The sequence below is a fragment of the Lepidochelys olivacea genome, assembly GCF_965140295.1.
Source record: "Lepidochelys olivacea isolate rLepOli2 genome assembly, chromosome: 16".
NCBI lineage: Eukaryota > Metazoa > Chordata > Testudines > Cheloniidae > Lepidochelys > Lepidochelys olivacea.
In genome coordinates this window covers 27,361,755-27,381,870 of record NC_140426.1, presented here as the reverse complement: position 1 = coordinate 27,381,870, position 20,116 = coordinate 27,361,755, and the positions used below count along the sequence as shown (strand labels likewise).

At 44.8% G+C, this 20,116-nt stretch overlaps 1 protein-coding gene and 1 long non-coding RNA gene across 2 annotated transcripts in view; one reads left to right on the top strand and one right to left on the bottom strand.

The window, feature by feature from the left end:
* LOC311532019 overlaps positions 1 to 20,116 on the top strand; it is a 144,163-nt gene that overhangs the window by 70,922 nt on the left and 53,125 nt on the right. The window lies entirely within an intron of this gene.
* The window catches only part of LMX1B (LIM homeobox transcription factor 1 beta), a 128,652-nt gene continuing 114,039 nt past the window's right edge, over positions 5,504 to 20,116 (bottom strand). Inside the window, exons 4-8 of the mRNA XM_084650007.1 lie at positions 15,974 to 16,152; positions 15,246 to 15,323; positions 14,720 to 14,786; positions 13,191 to 13,352; positions 5,504 to 11,499 (exon numbers count right to left, since the gene is read on the bottom strand). Coding sequence (XP_084506133.1) covers positions 11,342 to 11,499; positions 13,191 to 13,352; positions 14,720 to 14,786; positions 15,246 to 15,323; positions 15,974 to 16,152 — 644 coding nt within the window. The 3' untranslated portion in view covers positions 5,504 to 11,341. The remainder of the gene's footprint in view (positions 11,500 to 13,190; positions 13,353 to 14,719; positions 14,787 to 15,245; positions 15,324 to 15,973; positions 16,153 to 20,116) is intronic.

Below are 20,116 nucleotides of genomic sequence, written 5' to 3'. Positions count from 1 at the left end.
CCTTGCCCAGTGTAAAACTGGTGAGAGAGGAGAATCGGGGACCTGGGGAATCGCCCCAACAGCTTCTCACAACACCCTTGTCACAGCCTGGGATTATGGCTTGGAATACTAGGTGTGATTGAGAGGAGACTTTTCATCTCTCTAGGTTTCGGAGTAACAGCCGTGTTAGTCTGTATTCGCAAAGAGAAAAGGAGGACTTGGGGCACCTTAGAGACTAACCCATTTATTTGAGCATGAGCTCTCGTGAGCTACAGCTCCCTTCATCGGATGCATCCTGTGGACTTCTACACTTTCCACAGATGCATCCGATGAAGTGAGCTGTAGCTCACGAAACTTATGCTCAAATAAATGGGTTAGTCTCTAAGGTGCCCCAAGTCCTCCATCTCTCTAGTGCGGCCTGTTCTTCATCCTTTAAACCCAGTGGCTCTTCCCTTCGTGATAACATCATGCCTCCTTGGAGGTGGGGTGCTAGTTCAGACATAGGAGTTGCTGTACCTGAGCAGATTGCTATGACTCCCACCTGCATGTTATTGTCTTTCTTCTCATGGCTGCTGCCCTGTGGCTCTGAACGTGTACGACGGGCTCCATAGTGTCTTAGGAAACGTCTTACACAGGCCCCCGTCACACAGTGCAATGGTGAATCTGAAGGTTAGGCCAGAGTAAGGTTACAGTGAATGATACACACGAACCAGGTGCTATTTCCTTATCGACTGGGATATTGGTGTTTGAGGCTCAACTCCAAGTCCCACTGAAGTCAATGGGAATCTTTCAGTTGACTGCAGAGGGGGCTGGATCAAGCCGGGGTGTGGATTCATGTGGGCAGGAATACGAGAGAGAGAGAGAGAGAGAGAGAGAGAGAAATTATGGAATTCTTTATGCAGCATCCTCACTTTCCACATTATAAACAATTGCCAAGCTTTTCTTTTATATTTTTAGAGCTAATTTTGAACAACTTGCTCCAGGTAGAGACCAATCCCTAATTAAGTAATTGTTGTGGCTTTTGTCCGATAAGTATCATGATCCAAATTCACTAATGGGATTTCAAACAGAATTGTTTTGTTTTCTGGTGTGCAAAAGAAAAGTGTACAGTGTTTGTCATTGTTCTCATTTCACAATTTACCTGCTGGTACTAGTGATAATTACTGTGTTCTCTCATGGATGAGAAGCTAGCACACTGTGGGGATAACTGAAAAATTCAATATCAAGGAAGGAAGAATTTTCTGTAAATGTAAAAATGTGATTCGTTCTTGCTAGACCAATCGGTTACAGTCTGAGTACGAACGAACGCAATGCAGCGATGCTATGTATTTAGCAGCATTTACTGCATGGTTATTTTTAGACAGCTGGGCCTATCCCTGTCATTTTACTTTTTACTTTATTAAAAATATCGATAAAACACCAGATGTGCATTAGTGACACCATTTCAAAGTCCACAGAAAGAGGAACAAATGTGTTTTCATTATAAGCGGTAATAATAATGAAGAGTGACAGCACCTTATCCCCAGGATCTGCCTCGCAGCAGCAGTTTGGCTGATAAAAAAACAGGACTTAAGATAAGACAGCAATTATTAAGACAAATCTTTTGAAGGGCCATTTGAACTCCTCTTTCCAGAAGATAATCTGATTGTCCAAGGTGCTCTGAGGGGGGTCGGCAGTATGGGAAGCAGGACCCAGGTGCAGGCCTTTAGCCCTTTGCACTGGCATTTTTACCTCCAGCCATTTCCCTGCTCTCCTCTCCTTTTGTTTGCTACAGCTGTGTCATATAAATCAGTCTTCATTCTGTCACACTGACACTAAAGAGAAAACACAACACAAACAATGCAGAACGCAAAGCCCCACATATATTAATCATCATTTTTTCCCCCTTTTGCTAATCTCTTTTACGTATCTTTTTGGGAAGATTCAGAAACCGCTGAGGGCGACTGTACTTCTTCCTTCATAAATATTGGATGCTCACAAAGCATGAATATTTGAGCAGCTAGTTCTGACTTGGGTGAAACCAATTGCTAATGGCAATTCATTTTTCCTCAATGACATTCCACCAATAGCAAGCATTGGGGGAGGAGATGATGCAATTTGGAGCCAAACAGCAAAAGGAAAAAAGGTATTTGACTCAGAGCAATAAAGGTAAATTTGCAGCGTTCTCAGCATAACTCTGGGCCATATCCTGCCCTCCATTAGAGGGGGTTATGCAGATGGAAGGAAAGCAGGACAAAGTGTAGCAGCTATATGGGCATCTATACGGGTAGAAATATTGGGGGGGACAAGCATTAACTGTTTGATCATGTGATGTTATTGTATTAATATTTAGTTACCTCAGCACTAGAGAGTCTGGCAAAGTATTCACAATTTCCATGCTGAAGTGGGGAAGGCTTCACAGCCCTCAAATGACATCCCCCAGGTATAAAAATGAAAGAAAGGCATTGAAGCTGTATCTTAAAGTGCATGGAGCATGAAAGAAATGGTGCCGCCACACCCCAGAAATCAGCAACTGAGAATTAGATGTGAACAAACCAAAACTCACTCAGATAGCTAGATCATAAATCTTATCTAACTCTCTAATCTGATTGTTTTATGGCCCTATGCATATACTTGTCTGTTTTAGGGCTGGTCTACACTTAACATTCAGCTTGCCCTAGCTATGTCTCTTGGGGGTGTGTGAAAAATTCACACAGCCTGAGTGCTGTAGCGAAGCTGACCTAGCCCCTGCTGTAGCTATGGCTGTCGCCACTTGGGGAAGTGGATTACCAACATCGAAGAACCCCCCTCCCCCCATCTCTCAGGAAGTGTCTAGACTACAGCGCTACAGCGGCAATGTGTAGCTGTGGTGTTGTAGCACACAGAGTAGAGCCATGCCCTTAAGCTGTTGGTCTCTTTGAATAAATGATACCTCCCGATGGGCCCCTGTTAGAATCGCTTTGGAGTCACTGTTACTTTCCCGAGAGCAGGTTCTGTCAGCGATGTGATGCCTCAGCTAGGCACTGCCAATAGAAAGGCTTTTGAGTACAACAGACCATCCCAGCTTTTTTGAAGTCTTCAAGTCCATTGGGACAATCTTCTTCACTCCACCAGTCATGATGCTGGGAACCCCGTGGACCTGACTTGTCCATCCACTTGCTGCATGTGGGCAAAAAGATCACAAACTAAAATCCCAGTTGACAAACCTTTCTGCCTCGTGTAGCGCTAGACTTCCAGTCTTGGGAGCTCTGCTTTGATTCATTAATTTCAAACACCACATGCAGATTTAGTCATGCAGATTTAGTTAAGCTTGCAAAATACCATGATGGAAAGCATCCTTTCTGAGTACTCAAGTACAACAGAACCGCTTTTTTCCCCTTTTGCTGATAGTCCCCTAAGTTACTCAGTGCCCCCAATGGACCATTCAGTTTTACATACAAGTGTGTGCAACCATGAGCTGCGTGAACTAGCCAGCAGCCTGGCAGGTGTGTGCTACCTGCACAGACCTGGCATAATTGGCAGCAGAGAGGAATTTTTGTGCCCAGGCATTGGGAAGACTGGTGCTTAGTCCCTGCGGTGCAGTGCTCATGTTGGAAACAGACAGTAGCAGGCTGTGCCTGCCAAGGGTGTGTGGGGTGAGTGCTGTTAAGGTGGCTCATTATATATAGTTGCACACGCTAAATACATTCTATCCAGTGCAGCACAAGGAGCAGACCCTAGCTAGGAGGCTGGCCAAAGCATGCTGGGCAATAAGCGGCTGGATAATTTTTCTCATAGAGACTCTGCCTGTCTTGTTACATCAATACCACTTTTTATTTTGCACCGAGGCGGCTCTATGCCATGAGCTGGAACAGTCCCAGAGCCGCCCCCTGCCCACTTCGCATTGCTATGAAGAGAGGGGATTCCAACCTGGGGCCCAAACAGCCAGTCCCCTGTGTGCTGAGCCTGGAGTGAGGTCACTCGGGAGCAACTGCGCTTGCTGGGCCACCTCTTTCCCTGATGTGTGGAGCGGGTCTGACACAGGCGTGTTTCCAGGGGAAACAGTGACTTTTTGTTGTCCCACAGAAAATTTTCATTACAAATCCAAAAGGTTTTGGTAGGAAAGTTTTCAATTTGGGGGCTTTCAAATTTTTTCTATAAAAACCTAAAATTTGTGTGGAAAGCATTTAATTGAAAATGAAATTTTCCATCAAAAATAGTTTCTGTAGAAAAATGTTGATGGCTCCTATTAATGTGGGCTAAATCCGCTTCCACTGCCCCAGTCGATGGTGGGGCACATGTGCACTGCCAAGCCTGTCCCTCCAGCAGAGTTCATATGGGGAGGGGGAGGAATTGGGTTCCCCACCCATCTCTGTGATAGCTGTATCGCCGGCTGAGGCCTCTGGGGATCCCGGCTTGTCGGGCTTCCAGCTGAACCCAAATAGGAGGCTGCTAGGCAGGCTCCCATTCTCAGATCACAGCCAACTGCTCTTAGGATTGGAAAGCCAGAAGCCGGAGCCTACCCTGTGGGCTGCTGGCGGGTTTGGTACCTGTGAACAAGACACTGTGTGTGTGTCTGCTTCACTTGCATTGCCAGCACCAGCCATCGTCCCCATTTCCCAGCCTTGAGCAAAAGTAGGTTTCTCCAGGAAACCCCTGTTCAGAGCTGCAAGGCTCCCATGTGGCACCTGGCCAGGCCGTCTCTCCCTGGATCCCATCGGTTAGTTCTGTCGGGCCCGTGTGTGCGCCGTGCCCCCCCAGTGTGAATGCTGCACTTCTGCCTGGGAGAGCTCAGGCTCTGAAGCTGGGGCTGCCTAGATCTGAGCACCCCCGTCCTGTGGAGAGGCTGGATTTACGTGACTGGGGGAGTCAAGAGGGCTCCTCGCTGTGCTGCTACCAGGACAATAAGATAGACCTTTTCCTTCTCGCTTTAGGATGCAGAGTGCATCCCTCTTCACCAGCCAGCGGGGCTTCCACCTTCCCCTCTCTCCTATGCGTTCATCAGAAAAACCAACGACTTCTGAGTGACGAGCAGTGCTTGGGGCATAGACACCAGAAGTGACAGCTGGATCCCACGTGGCCCAGGATGGTTTGTCTTAAAAGGCCCCATCGTTGCAGTGGACAGCATGCCAAGGGTATTAGTTGGCTCAGTCCGGTTACCTAATGGATGCAGCCACACCATGCACCCCTATCCCAGGGCAGTCCCATCAGAGAGCCTGAGAACCAGGAGCCATGGAGCGACATTCCCCTCCTTCCCCGACAGGTGGGCTCTGCAAATGCTGGTGGAGGGCAGCGGGAGGGAAGCTTGCTTTAGCGTTGTCTGTGCTGTATCTGCGCCAAGGATCAATGGAAAATGCGGCCACGCAGGCTGCGCCTCACGCTCCCCAGTGCTACGTGGACTCGCCGTACAAGTCAAGGGCTACAGCGAGGGTGGCAAGTTCCCTGCGAATTCCCAGGTGAGCACACAGTGCCCCTGTCCACCACACACACTGCACACAGAGTGCATGCTGCACACACATCGACTGCAACGAAAGAGACACAAACTGCACCCTGAGGAGACGGCTGGTTTGTTTACAGGTTGCTTTTATTTACAAATATACTGAAATGTAATCTCTCTCTCTCTCTCTCTTTCCTGGGCAGAAACGCAATGGATGAGAATCTCACATACCTTAGCTGCCAGGTGACGGTGGCAGGAAAAAAATGCAGTGAAATGAAATTTAAAAAACACTAATAAATAATTTAACAATGACAAGTAATTAAATAAAAAAAAATCCAACCTACACACATTATGGTGGCGTGTTACCAACACAGAGAGCAAGGGGCAGGGAGCTACTGTGAAAGGCAGGTGGTTAAGTATGAGGGAGCAATTCATATTTTGTACAAGTTAAACAAATTGTAACAGACAGCTACAAAATACTACATTTTGGTAACATAAATACAGAATATATAAATATACAAGTAATACAGCCGTACAGCTAAAAAAGGGTGTCCACTTAAAAACAGAGTTCCCACTGCAAAATAGCTGGAAGTCCCTTCACAGTCACTGCTAAACAAAACAACATTGTGCAGACCCAAGAGCAGCCATGCTGTACCATTAGGAAGGCCTGCAGTAGAATCAGCAAATCAATCTATGATTCTGTGCTTATACTTAGACGTTACCAAGTTATTCAGTAAGGCCCTAATTCAGCAAGGGAGTTAAGCATGAAGTCAACCCTCTGCATTGAGCAAAGCACTTACACATGCTTGAGTCCTGTTGAAGCCAACAGGATTTAAGAACTTTCTTAAAGATAAGCCTGTACTGAAGTACCTTACTGAATGGTGGCCTAAATACTTAACTTGCTCTGAATTCAAGTTGCTATGGATGTGTTAGTCGGGCAATCTGTGCCACCCAGCGGCACTGTGCTAGGAGAGGAGGGCACGCTAAAGTGGGACTTAGACACACAATGACAGCTGCTCATTAACACTTCCCAAATACTTCAGGCTCTAGAGATGTAAAGCACATGGGAACTTCATAGCCGTGTACCTGGAACTGGCTCCAAGGACTGTGGCTGTGATGCGATCTCTAATGTGTCCTCTCTTCCCTTTTGCTCTTGTGACCAACCCTTGTGGTTGGAGGAAGCTTGTCTTTCTCCTTGGTCCTGTAGTGGAGTCTTATTGAGTTAGTATGACATCACCACGGAACTTCTGGTGATGTCACAAATTGAATGGCCCATCTGGCTGGCAGGAGCAGAGACACCATGATGCTCTGGGCAGAATGAGGGGTGTGGCTGGAAATATCGTTGATCATTGGAAAAGGTGGAGAGGACTCCTGCACCCAGTAGGGAAAGGGATGTGGAATTACATCAACCACTCTGCAAGGCATTACCAGGCTGAAGGTGCCTCCCTAACCCGTGACTGTGCTGCAGAGTGGACACATTGCCAGGCTCATGAGAGGGGCTCTCTGAGCAGGCTCGTACCTATCCCTCAGCAGCAATACTCACATTGCACATTGAGCAGAGCGAAACACATTCAGTGGCCACTGAGAGCATGCTTCAGCTCACTCCTTGTGCATGGGTAGCACCAAGTGGGCTTTAGAACGCAGACACGTTTGGTGACAAAGCATCTGAAGAAGAAAAAAGACCAAGATTCGTGGGACATGTTTCAGCTTAGAGATGGAAACCAAAAATTATTTTACTGACAGCAACATAATTATCTCCTACTTGTTGGGCATGAAACACATTTAACACCATAAAGCCAATTATTTGGAAGTATGTCCCTCTCCTCAGCATCATACTGAGACTGTGGTTAGTGTAGCCCTGAGATGAGCTGCACGTTGTGGGGGAATTCTTCCATTGGCAGTGACACTATGAAATGGAAACGCGCTAGTTACTACGTTAAAAGCATATGCTGGTCCGTGAGTACAGGGACTAAATACTGCATCAATCAGTTACCGCATTTGGCGGGAGGAAACTTGCAGTATGCTAGCATCACTTTTGGGCACAGAATTGATCATTTGCACAATACAGACTTCTGAGGAAGCTATCATTTAGCATGTTCACATTATGATAACCTTTCATTAAATATTATTGAGTGAACACAAACCTAATCAATCTTCTTTTAGTTAATTGCATCTTGTCACTGCTTTAGCCTAATGTGTATTCCTTCTTTAGCCAAAACAGCATGATTGAAATGCTATGAAGAGTTCACTTGATGTATTTATACTAGAGCGAGGTTAATTTGCTAGAGAGAATTATCACTGTAAGGTAGACGTAATAAACTGCTGTCACGACCTCTACCCTTCAAACTCCCATATGTACAATCACTATTTGTGGTTTCCGTGAAAGTGCCAGATGCTAAGAGTTTTGGGCAAGAATTTATCAATGTGACTCAGGGTAAGATATTACCGCTGTATGGCCCATTGCACATTTTACTTTCACCTGATCAGTGACATTTCCCTTGACAATACAAGAGTAAACCAGAAATCAAAAAGGTCAGAGGTTGCTTTATAATATTTTACTGCAGGTCCTGGGTTAAAACCACAATGATCACGCTCCTGTGGGATAATTCGTACTACAAATTTATTTTGCTTTAATGAACTTTGGCCTTTGCCAGATATCACTGGCCTGCTCGAAGTGACTGGCCATACTTTCAAAAGTGCACCCCCGGCTTGATTGGCTTCAATGCACCCCGGCACTGGAAATATAGTTAGCCATGTTGGCCAAGAGATTGCATGTACAATGCACTTGGCACCAACTAGAGCATAATATGGGGGAACAAACGGCTAAGCATTGCCATACAACACACCAAAGGCTCAGCCGAGAGTATATTTATACCTACATTGCAATATATGCCAAGGTGATAAAGTGCCATCCAAAGAGCAGCAGAAGGGTTATCGCTACTTGAGCTCCAAAGTAGGCTTGCTGATTCCTTTCTTGGAAGTGGATTTTTTCAACATCCAGCCGCGAACCAGAGGTAGACATGGAGCAGGGGAGTCTCCAGACTGTGGGGCACAGTACAGTGCTCAGACCAGTCTCAACGTTAATTAATTATGGCCTTTGATTCTGCACTGGTAAGAAGAGGAGGTCTGACTGGTGGGATCCTGGGACAGTGTATAGATGCCATAAACATCAGAGGTTGGAGCTTGTGAAGACACTCCGGCTCTGAGAAAATTGATATTTGCTGGGAGTTGGATTAATCCTGTGAGGCGGGTAGTTACAAATGTTTCCAATGTACCACATGAGAAATGCTTCAAATTCTGGCCCCTACAGCAATGTAAATGTCCAGGTCACCTGAGTTCTTTACAGATACCAGCTGTTGTAAGCAGGGGTGTTTTTTGGTACAGCACAAGGGGAAAAATCGGTGGTGCCTGGGTGAGAAAAAAGGTAGTAAAGCCTTTTTCTCCCAACTGGCAGCAGATATCCAAGGGGCTCACAAGCCTCTGCTTCAACTGGTGAAGTCACTTCCCTCTGCAGAAGATAAAACTGCCTCTACAGAATGCATGCAATTGTGATGGACCCCTGACTGCTGGCAGGCTGCAATCTGGGCTACTTCCTGTCCGAGGTAGGAGAGCTACATGCAGTAGCAAGGGGATGGCTTGAGCTTTGTTAGCCCAGAACATCGGGGGCTGCAGGGGAATGGACAGAATAAAGCAACACTGGGTGTGTGTTTGTGAGAGAGGGCCCTTCTGCCTGTCTTGGGACACTGTGCTGTGGGCACCAGAGCAGAGGTGAGACCTCCAGACGTGCCATCTCGCCTGCATGAGTAGTATACTTCCTTTCCCAATGGAGCCTTTCCTCACCTCACCAAGGTGCAAATTCAAGTGTTTCTCCTAGTGATGGAAGCTGGGTTTTAAGAAAGGTGTAAAATGGGTTCTGAGCTCCACCCGTGGTTGTTTGGAATGAATAGCTTTGTTTGCTTTGCTACCCCTGGATGGGATGTGGCCCTGGTTGCCCCCTGTTTAGTAAAGTGGGGAGAGTTAATAATCACCTGGGATGTAAGAAGTGCTCTCTTGCCCTCTTTTGTTTTAAATCTGTGTTCCAGATGAGTTATACCATTTGCCATAGAGCAACACAGGTCCTTTTTTGGCTGACTCAGCTCTTTCTTGCCCTGCTTGGTATTCACCCCTTTGGGAAGCAAGAAGTAGCCCTTTCTGGTTCAGAAAAGGGTGCTTAACTTTTCATGGGCAGACTCCCATGAGAGCTGGGACCTATCCTGAGCAGGCAGTGCTACTATCCCAGGAAACTGGAACATATGTAAGCTGCCACGAACGTAATGAGGCTGTTGAGTCTGTTACATTCTTTGCTGCCTGTGGCCCATCGAACTGGCATGGAGGGCCCCTCCGAGTGCTGAAGAGTTTGCAACTGCAGCCCCTGAGCCTGCACCATAAGTCACACGCCAGGAGTTCAATTACCTTGGTTTTCGTGGGATGGTCAGCATTTTACCACATTTGTTTAAGAATGGGCCTGACTTACCTAACCTTTCCCTCCTCACCCCGTCTTTACTCGTTTTTGAACACATCGTATCATTACTTCTCTTACCTTGTCAAATTGTTCCTCACTAAGGCCTCTCCATTACGAGACATGGCCATACTTGTCTGCCTCTCCACCCGGTAATTATTGTCTGCAGGCAACATTTATAACTACAATATTATTATTTATCGTGTTTTATGCCCTACAAAAATCTATAATGGCTGCTCAAACCTCGGCAAGGGCTGTTGAGACAGTTCTCTTTATCTCTGCATAAGGAGCCCGGTTCTCCTCCCATTTGCACTAGTGCAGGTCTGGAGTGACTGCTGGAGGCAACAGAGGCACATCAGTGTGAAACTTCCATAAGTGAGATCAGACTCAGGCTCGTGACAGAGCCTCGTGTTCTCTGTGTTCTCGCTCACTTGGTGCACACTTCTCAGGGTCTGGGCTAGGATTTTAGATCCTGCACTTTCCTTGACAAGGGAAGAAAATTAATGAAAGGAGGTCTTAATTATTCCAGATGGACAAAGGAGTGTAGCACATCTATGTCTCATACAAAACCTAAATAAACAGAACAGAATGAACAACACATGGTTGCCAATCACAGTCTAGGCTTGAAAGGTGGCACTGCATTACTTACAAATAAAAGTAAATGTTTTATTCTCACACATTAAAAATTAAATAAAGCTCTGTGTAATGTAAGCACCTTTTGTTTTAATTATTCAAGATTAATACTAATCTAAATGCATCTGTCCCTAACATGCAGCTTCTCTCCAGGGTCCTTTTCCAATTATGAAATCACTGGCTTCTCCACAAGGCTTATTGTTAACCAGTTTTTCTAAGTATCATACAGTATAAGGGCTATAAACTAAGGAGCAGATTGAGGGTAATGTAGAAAAAGTGTAGAAAGGAAACAAATGTTGAACGTCACATTTACATTAACTTCTCACAGTTCAAATGGCAATTTATCCACAACATAGTATGAGTCATGCAGTAAGAAAGGGGAGGAGTCTCCAGTTTCTTTGATTTATTTGTCATATGGTCGACTGATGTCAGTCTCAGTGGCTTTAAAAAAAAAAAGTTTAAATATCCAAATGAAAGGAAGAAAGAAAGGAGGAAAAAGGTCTCGCTTTTCACACAGTCACCTCCTTTACAGTGCGGAGCTCAAACCAAACCAAGGGCTGCTGGAGAGCTGGGTGTTCCATTCTTCCCATGCTTTCCTCTCGGCCTGGTCCAATCCGGATAACTGAGGATGTGGGTGTGTGTGACTGGGGGAGGTGAGGGTTGATGGGTTGATTTATTTATTTAATATATGGTCCTCCTAAAAATGCTCTTGGCAGTCCAGGGGTGGCAGGAGTCACTGTGACAGAAGAGCTGGGCAACATATGGCTGTAGAGTCTGCTCTGCAAAAAGTCACTTGCTAAAGATACGCCAGCTATTTGTTTTTTTTTTTATTATTTTCATGAGGCGAAATATGAGCTCTGCATAGAGTACAGCCTGTCAATGGGGTTTCCTACTCTAGCCTGCATGGAGTTAACTTCTGAGGAGGCAAGGAAACAGTCGCTCAAGCTAGTCAAAGAGGTATCACTGTCGATATCATGAAAAATTGAGTCGTTTCCTGCAAACAAAATGTAGAAATTAAGCTCGATTCTGTGCAGGAAGAGAAATACAGATTAAGGATTCTCAGGCACTATGAGGCACACTATCTGTTCCAAGTGAACGCAAAAGCTAATACAGTTTGTTTTCCTTTCCTAAGCTAACATAAAATAACTCTTCTGCAAGGCTCTGCTCTTTAAACAGGGACTGGAGATCAAATTCTAGGTGTTTCAATGGCTTTGATACTGCGTAGAAGGAGGAAATCTGGCAGTGCTTCATTTATGCTGCTGTCTCCAGCACATAAAAAAACCCTTCTCTAATTGACATGAGCAGACAACCAACAGGGAGCAGGGAGGATCACACACTCCGCACGAGCTGGGACCTTGCATTCCACAACAGAAACTTTAGGTAGCCAATTAATGCAGGATTAGGCCCCAATTCTGACAATGGGAAACGGCTCTTTGGGAAAAAGTGTTGCTCACCCAGACACAATGTCGCATCTGCAAATGCAATGGAGTTTTGTTTTGGAATAGAGACAATACTGCCTTTTATCTCCTTTTGCGGCTGAAATGGCAACTGACCACCTGGGAGAGCACCAGAAAGTGCTCTACCGGCACTCAATTGAAATGGCTGCATTGTATTACTTTGTGTTTGATTTGAGGCACAGACCATATCTCTAGTGGGGATTCATTGAGCGAGCCGGGCAAAATGTTAGCCACCAAACCCGACCCCTCCAAAGTTCCTCTGGGGTTCAAGTTTCTTTATGAAATGCACTTGAAATTCAGACTGTGTTTCATTTACCAAACTTCCCAGTGTGCATGCACCTCTCTGCAACAAACACTGTTAACAGCACACAGCACAGTCTGCTTTCCTCCTGCTGCATGCACGTCATTCCAATGAGTGTTACTAAGAGGCGTGTATCCATCTCAGTACCAACGTGCCCCATACTTCACAGAAGTTAAAGTGATGTAACTGAGCCATGATGCGCTACAAGATCACTCATCGCCGTTTGAAAAATCCGCTTAAATCATATTTAAATGCAAGACGGTAATAGTCCTGTAACAGCCATGAGGCTTTTTACATTTGTGTAGCACGTAAAAGGTGCCGTTTGGTTACACCTGGCCATGTGATGTGGTGAGTGGGAAATGGGTAGAAGCCGGTAATTGTGTTCGGTCAGAGAGTATTATATAAGTCCTGGAGGGAATATTCTGTCCTGGCATATCTCGCAGCAACATGAGGGCTGCTCTTTAGCAATTCAGAGCTTACAATTTGAGGGAGTTTATGGAGATGGTAATTTTTGCATTTGAGGACCACAAGATTAATTCCCTCTATTGGAGCATGCTGCAAAATGCCTGCTTTCCTCTGAGCTTTGGGGGAAAGGGAAGGACTGTGAGGGTGGGCGGAGGGCGGTGCTGGTGGTGTTTGGTCACTCTTGGGTGACTCTGTTGGGGGTGGAGGGAAGAGGTAACGTTGCTGGATTTGTAATGGCTAAGAGCGATATTTTGAAGTATTTGTTAAGGGTGCCTAGAGCCTGGGACAGGTTTTCTCCTACCTGTTTTTGTGCATATAAATAAATGAAAAACCCGATGCTGGTTCAATATATGCTCTAGCTCAAATTGCAGAAAAAACAAATCACTAGGCTGAACCTTTGGAGTCTGAACTGCCGTACAGATAACTGCTGCTCCCGGTGTGGTGCTGCGTGGAGAGCCTTACCATAGGGGTTCATGTGGTCTCCTGGCATTTGTGGAGGGGTAAGACCTTGCTGGAATGGGTCCGTGCCATAACTGCTTTGATCCATTGCTACAATCTGCTGCTGTGGTGGTGCAAGTGGTGTGTACGATGTCATCATCCCTTCCATTCGGTTGGACATTACTTCTGCAAAACAAACAGCAGAATCCATTCGCAGCCTAGCCCTGAAGCAGCACACATGGGGTTTATACCCTGCCTACTGCCCACTTTGTGCTACACTGGAACACGAGGCCAGAAGCGAGATGGAATTACTAAAACTTCTACGATAGCGAAAACATTCTTCGGACCAACCAGCCCCGGGCTCCCCATGGGGTCAGTGCGTGAAGGTATTAATGCTGAGGAGTCCAGGGCAGTGTAGTAAGTGATCACCATTTGCTAGAACCCATGTGTCCTCCAGAGATCTATGGTTCTGTCACACTGTCCAGCTCTCCAGGTCCTTCTACTGCAGCATCGCTCTTCCTGGGAAAAATCAGCAGCTCTATCCCATTTTGTGGGAGAGAACCAAACTGCCCTGACCCATTTCAGTTAAATTTCAAAGGAACTACCGGAAAGCCCAGAGCACCCAGTGAGATGGCCAAGCCGTTCTGTTTGTGCCTAGAGTTCAGAAACCAACAGCGCTTGGAAATACCTGCCCACTGGGGGGTGAATGTGAGAGACTGGGACACTGTTTCACAAAGGCAGAGTTAGGCATTCAGCAGATCGGTGCTCCCCAACTACCATTTACTCAGCTGCAACTCAGCCAGCAGGAAATCCCAGTGTTAAGTCCTGCGGGTCAGTTAGAGCCAGATTTCCAAAACAGCTCCACTGTAATTTAGGCAGCAAAATCAGTGGCCAGGTTTCCCACCCAGCTCCTTGGAAAATCTGGTCTTGATTGTGGATGCAGATCAAGTGAAAACTTGGAGCCTTAATGACAGAGGTCTGGTATAATCAGAAAGGCATCTTTTTTCATCTCTTGCTAAGAGATTCCTAGCTTCTGGAACAGGAGGGCAGAATGAATGGTGCGAATGTCTCCCTCGAATCAGAGGTGCCTCGCAAACTCTTGGCCCTGACTCTGACTAGGAAGTCTAATCATTCTACATCAGCCTCATCAATCTTCCATCACTTGTTGCGTCTTCTTTCCAATTAGACTGTACACATTTTGGGGCAGGGAAGTGCCTTAGGTTGGATATTAGGAAAAGCTTTTTCACTAGGAGGATGGTGAAGCACTGGAATGGGTTACCTAGGGAGGTGGTGGAATCTCCTTCCTTAGAAGTTTTTAAGGTCAGGCTTGACAAGGCCCTGGCTGCGATGATTTAGTTGGGGATTGGTCCTGCTTTGAGCAGGGGGTTGGACTAGATGATCTCCTGAGGTCCCTGCCAACCCTGATATTCTATGATTCTCTGATATCATCTGTATGGACATACACATGGTTGTATGTACCCTCCCACATACGCTACGATAAACCCACAAAGCCCCTTCCCTTCTCCTTGCTTCCATCACAAACATGGCTTTACCTTGCCCTAGTCGCTGAGAGTTTTGCTGCTCCTGCTGCTGCTGATGCCTCCGTGCTAGTTTCTTCATCTGAATAAAATAGGAAAAGCAGGATAATCTCATGGATTTGAATGGAAAGAGCTGGTTTAGTTACAAAACTCTGTGCAAATGTCAAACCTATCAATACAGAGTGTGTATACTCCTGTACACCCTACCAGGGGATAAACTCTCATTCCTGAGCATAGAAATTTGGGTTTGCAGTTCCATATTTGCACATACAAACTAGTCCTTATCTAGCATTGCTTGGACCATTCTACTCTAGCTGCGGATGTCTGGAAAGGGGCCTTCCTACGTGATCGCAGTCTGTGCAGCCCATGCAGAAATATGCACTTGTGAGGAGCCCACGTCATAAGACGGTTTTATAAACCGTTATCTCGGTAACACAGACCTCTCAGCAAAAGGGAAGAGCTGTGCACGGCTGCCATTGCTGCTAGGCATTCTGTACATGTGCTTCAGGCTCTACTTTTGAGATGTGGACAAACAACTTACCTTTGCTCTTTGGTTCTGAAACCAGACCTGGACAACTCGCACACTGAGTCCTGTTTCAGCTGCTAGAGTTTCTCTGACCTACAGGCAGAAATGTTTAAAGAAGAATTAACTTACACCTAAGTAGGTGGGTCAGGAGAGAGAGCATGTCATTATTTTTTTTTAAACTATGAAACGCTGATTTGTAAATTTGGCTAAGAATAAAATTTTGATACTTTGGCCAATAAACACTATTTGTCACCGTGAACAAAGGCAAATGGCAACCCTGAGACACATCACACTTATCCCAAGTGACTCATTTTCTATAGATGCAGGTAAATGTCACTTTTTCACAGTGAAGATATACTTCAGACAGCAAAAAAATGGAGCGGAAACAGCAGAGTATGTTGCCTTTTACAAAGAGGTGATTTTTCAATCAGTTTCACCAGTGATGCAAATAGTTTTTTCCACAGTCCTATCTGCTATAAACGACTACACATCCTGGTTACACTTTGTAAAGCCAGGACTAGAAACAATAACTACAGGAATGGGGATGTGCACTTTTCAGTGTTGGAGGGGCCACATGCTTCCTGAGACTCTAATGGTAAATGATCAGTTCATGTTTTATTAGCAAATTTTTGAGCAACCAAATATTTCCCTTGTGTAAGGGTCTTCCACAGAGTTTGGCATTGTGTCCTATGCGTTACCAGCAGAAAACCAGATTGTTTGCAGGTCTCTGCTGAAGAGCCTACCTTCCTACATGGCTTTGAAGACACTTCAAAAGATGCTTTGAATGCTCTTCTCTGCTGTGTTGTAAGTATTGTCCTTGGTCGTTTGGGTCTCCTTGGGTCTTTCCCATCATCGCTCCCTTTTCCTTGGTTTGCTTGTCCTTTGGTTGGTTTAACATCTCCATCCTCATCATCACTTTTAACTGTCAAGAAACGAAAACTATCGGAACATTCTCTTTGGTTTGCTAAGAGAACAGGACTTTTGAAAGGATATATTCATGGAGTAATAATACACGCCCTTAAAATAATGAACTCGGCTATTACCCTTCATTTGTTTTAAAACTTAAAATTAACCCTTAGTCAGACGATAGCATGTTAAATGGGACCCTGTGCATAAACGCCAGGCCAAAATCCAGCAAGCACTTAAGTATGCATGTACTTGTAACTGAAGTCAAAGGGACTACTGATGTGAGTGTCCTTAAACGTTTGCAGAATTAGGTCCTGTTGATTATTCTGTGCTGTACATTATATGACTTTATATTTAAAATTTCTTTCTTTTGCAGCCTTAGAGGTAACCACAGTTTTTAAATGTTATTAAAAATCTAAATGTTCTTTTAATCAAATCTATGTAGTTTAACATTGGAAGGGAAATAAGGACAACCTGGGGAATTACAGACCAGTCAGCTTAACTTCTGTACCCGGAAAGATAATGGAGCAAATAATTAAGTAATCAAGTTGCAAACATCTAGAAGATAATAAGGTGATAAGTAATAGCGTAGATTTGTCAAGAACAAATCATGTCAAACAAACCTGATACTTTCTTTGACAGGGTAACAAGCCTGGTGGATAGGAGGGAAGTGGTAGACGTGGTATATCTTGACTTTAGTAAAGCTTTTGATACTGTCTCGCATGACCTTCTCATAAACAAACTAGGGAAACGCAACCTAGATGGAGCTACTATAAGGTGGGTGCATAACTGGTTGGAAAACTGTTTTCAGAGAGTAGTTATCAGTGGTTCACAGTCATGCTAGAAGGATGTAATGAGTGGAGTCCCACAAGGATCAGTTCTGGGTTCTGTTCTGTTCAATATCTTCATCAATAATTTAGATAATGGCAGAAAGAGTACACTTATAAAGTTTGCGGACGATACCAAGCTGGGAGGGGTTGCAAATGCTTTGGAGGATAGGATTAAAATTCAAAATGATCTGGACAAACTGGAGAAATGGTCTGAAATAAACAGGATGAAAATTCAATATGGACAATTGCAAAGTACTCGGTTTAGGAAAGAACAGTCAGTTGCGCACATACAAAATGGGAAATGACTGACTAGGAAGGAGAACTGCAGAAAGGGATCTGGGGGTCATAGTGGACCACAAGCTAAATATGAGTCAACAGTGTAATGCTGTTGCAAAAAAACCCCCCCATTCTGGGATATATTAGCAGGAGTGATGTAAGCAAGACACGAGAAGTAATTCTTCTGCTATACTCTGCACTGATTAGCCTCAACTGGAGTATTGCGTCCAGTTCTGGGCGCCACATTTCAGGAAGGATGTGGACAAATTGGAGAAAGTCCAGAGAAGAGCAACAAAAATGATTAAAGGTCTAGAAAACATGACCTCTGAGGGAAGATTGAAAAAACTGGGTTTGTTTAGTCTGAGAAAGAGAATACTAAGGGGGGACATGATAACAGTTTTCAAGTATGTAAAAAGTTATTACAAGGAGGAGGGAGAACATATGTTTTTCTTAACCTCTGAGGATAGGACAAGAAGCAATGGGCTTAAATTGCATAAAGGGAGGTTTAGGTTGCACATTAGGAAAAACTTCCTAACTATCAGAGTGGTTAAGCATTGGAATAAATTGCCTACTGAGGTTGTGGTTAGACAAACACCTGTGAGGAATGGTCTAAATAATACTTAGTCCTGCTGTGAGGAAGGGCACTGGGCTAGATGACCTCTCAAGGTCCCTTCCCGTTCTATGGTTCTATGATTTTATGTGTGGCCTGTGCATGTGCCTCTATGGGTGTGTGTAGGCATGGGTCCATATAAGTATATATAAGTGTCTCTATCTATGTCTCTATCTATATTTGTCCTGGTTGAAATAACTTCTGTGTCCACATCAATATCTGTGGCCAAAATTTATCATTCACTGCAGTCAAATAGGTCTATTTTATATGAATTTCACTAGATCATTGATTTTCATTCAGAAAACATTCTGGAGATCTTTAAAATTAAGAAACTATAATTTTGATACATTGAAATATCATATTTGGGGAATTAACAAGTTAGACTTTTAATTCATTTTAGGAGCTGATTCACATGCACCTACCGTGCATTTCAGTCTAAGAGGCACCTTTTGTATAATGATTAAAGAGCAGTTCCGTCATTTCAGTAACTGTGGTATCATTAACTTTCCAGACTGCCATTTCTACGGGAAGGTTTGTGAAGGTTTGTGTTGCTCATTGAACAGTTATTTTTGTGGCCAGTGGATAAATATTTGATTGGAGAAGAAGATGCACTCATCCAGAGCTGTGTGAAATCATTTGCACTCACAGAGGGAATGGGAAGCGTTGGGCTTTCACTGTTTTAAACAATGGAAGGGAAAATGTCTTGTGACACTCATTTTGTGGGGATGGAGTGGGCTGGGGCTTGGGGTTCTTTGTCAATGAAAAAAATGCTTCTCATCTGCTGGAGATGCTACTGTGTGTATCATGGGGAAGTAAAGCTGAACTCAAACACACATCATTATGCTTCCCTGATAGCCTCCTGGGCCTTGCTGATTTGATCATGACACACAAGGAGACTTTGGCTGGGGAGGATGTGCGCATCAGTGTCAGAAGTAAATGTCAAATGAAGCCAGCTGACAGCTGGCAACCACTGCCTATGTGCTGTGATGCTAACATGTAGCATGGGAGGGCAGGAGGGACCCATCCACACTGCAGTTGTTTGGCAGAAAGTGGATGAAGGCAGAAACACGTCTGTATTGAAGACTAGGGACTGATGATTTCAATGGAAATTTGTCTCAGTAAGGCCTGAGTATTCCTGAGTGAGTTTCACATAGAGAGAACATCCTATCTGAAAAGCAGTAGGGAACCCACATACACTAGATAAATACATTCTAGTGGCCATATTCGCTAGAAGCCAGAAACCTGCACACTGAGGTTTATGGAGTGAGGAGTCTGAGGGTCTACAAATATAGTCTGGCAATAAATAAAACCCAGCTCTAGAAATGGTTTAGAGCTGCACATCCTGCTGAGGTAGCAGTGACCTTTGCCTCGCTACATTCCTGACATGGAAAGAGAAAATTTTAACAACATGGCGGATGTAGGTCTCAAAGCAAAGATCAAGGCTAAGAACTGCTCCGAGTTAAACTGGGAATAATATATTTTCCCCATAAAACTGAAGCAATTATCCATGTTGCTTGTACATTTAATGGAATGATAATCACTGTTTTTCTTAGTCATTAGAACCACTTATCTATTTCTGAGAAAATGTCTACTAGCAATGATTTGTATGTGTCTCGAACCTGGGAGCCAGACATGGCACATCAGCTGTGCAGGATTTTCAAATCATTATGAATGGATAAGGCAAAGAGGAATCCCATGTCTTCTGGAATTGCAAACGCTAGTGGGCCTAGAGCCTGATCTCTGCTGAAACCAGAGCTGCAAACGCTTGAGTGGGGATCAAAGCATGACATCTTACCTCACTCATCTCACGGTCTGGTGCTGCTCCCCTGGGTCAGAATGGAGGGAAGGCAGGGTTGCTCATTCCCTAGAAAATCTTTCCTGGGAATTTGATGGGGTGAAGGGAGTAGGCTCCTCCCTGCTGTAATTCAAGATGCAGGGGCCAGGCCAATCAGCTGCTCTCAAAGACATCACAAGGGGACTGTGCATTGAAAGCCACTGGGCTTTTTCTTCCAGAGGACTACTGAAGGGGAGGCAGAAATGGAAGGGGTTCCCCACAGACAGTTGTGGGAAGTAGAACAGAGTCTCACAGTACGAGGGTTCAAAGGTATGAATATTTCCCAAGGATTGAGACACTGAATCACAAGCATCCACATCGGAGGGCTCAGGCCCGATTTTGTAAAATTATAACATGCTCTATGCAGATTTGGTTGTTTGTTGGTTACTCGTGACAGGGCTCAAGCTTTTGGGGGATGAGGCCAGGCCGT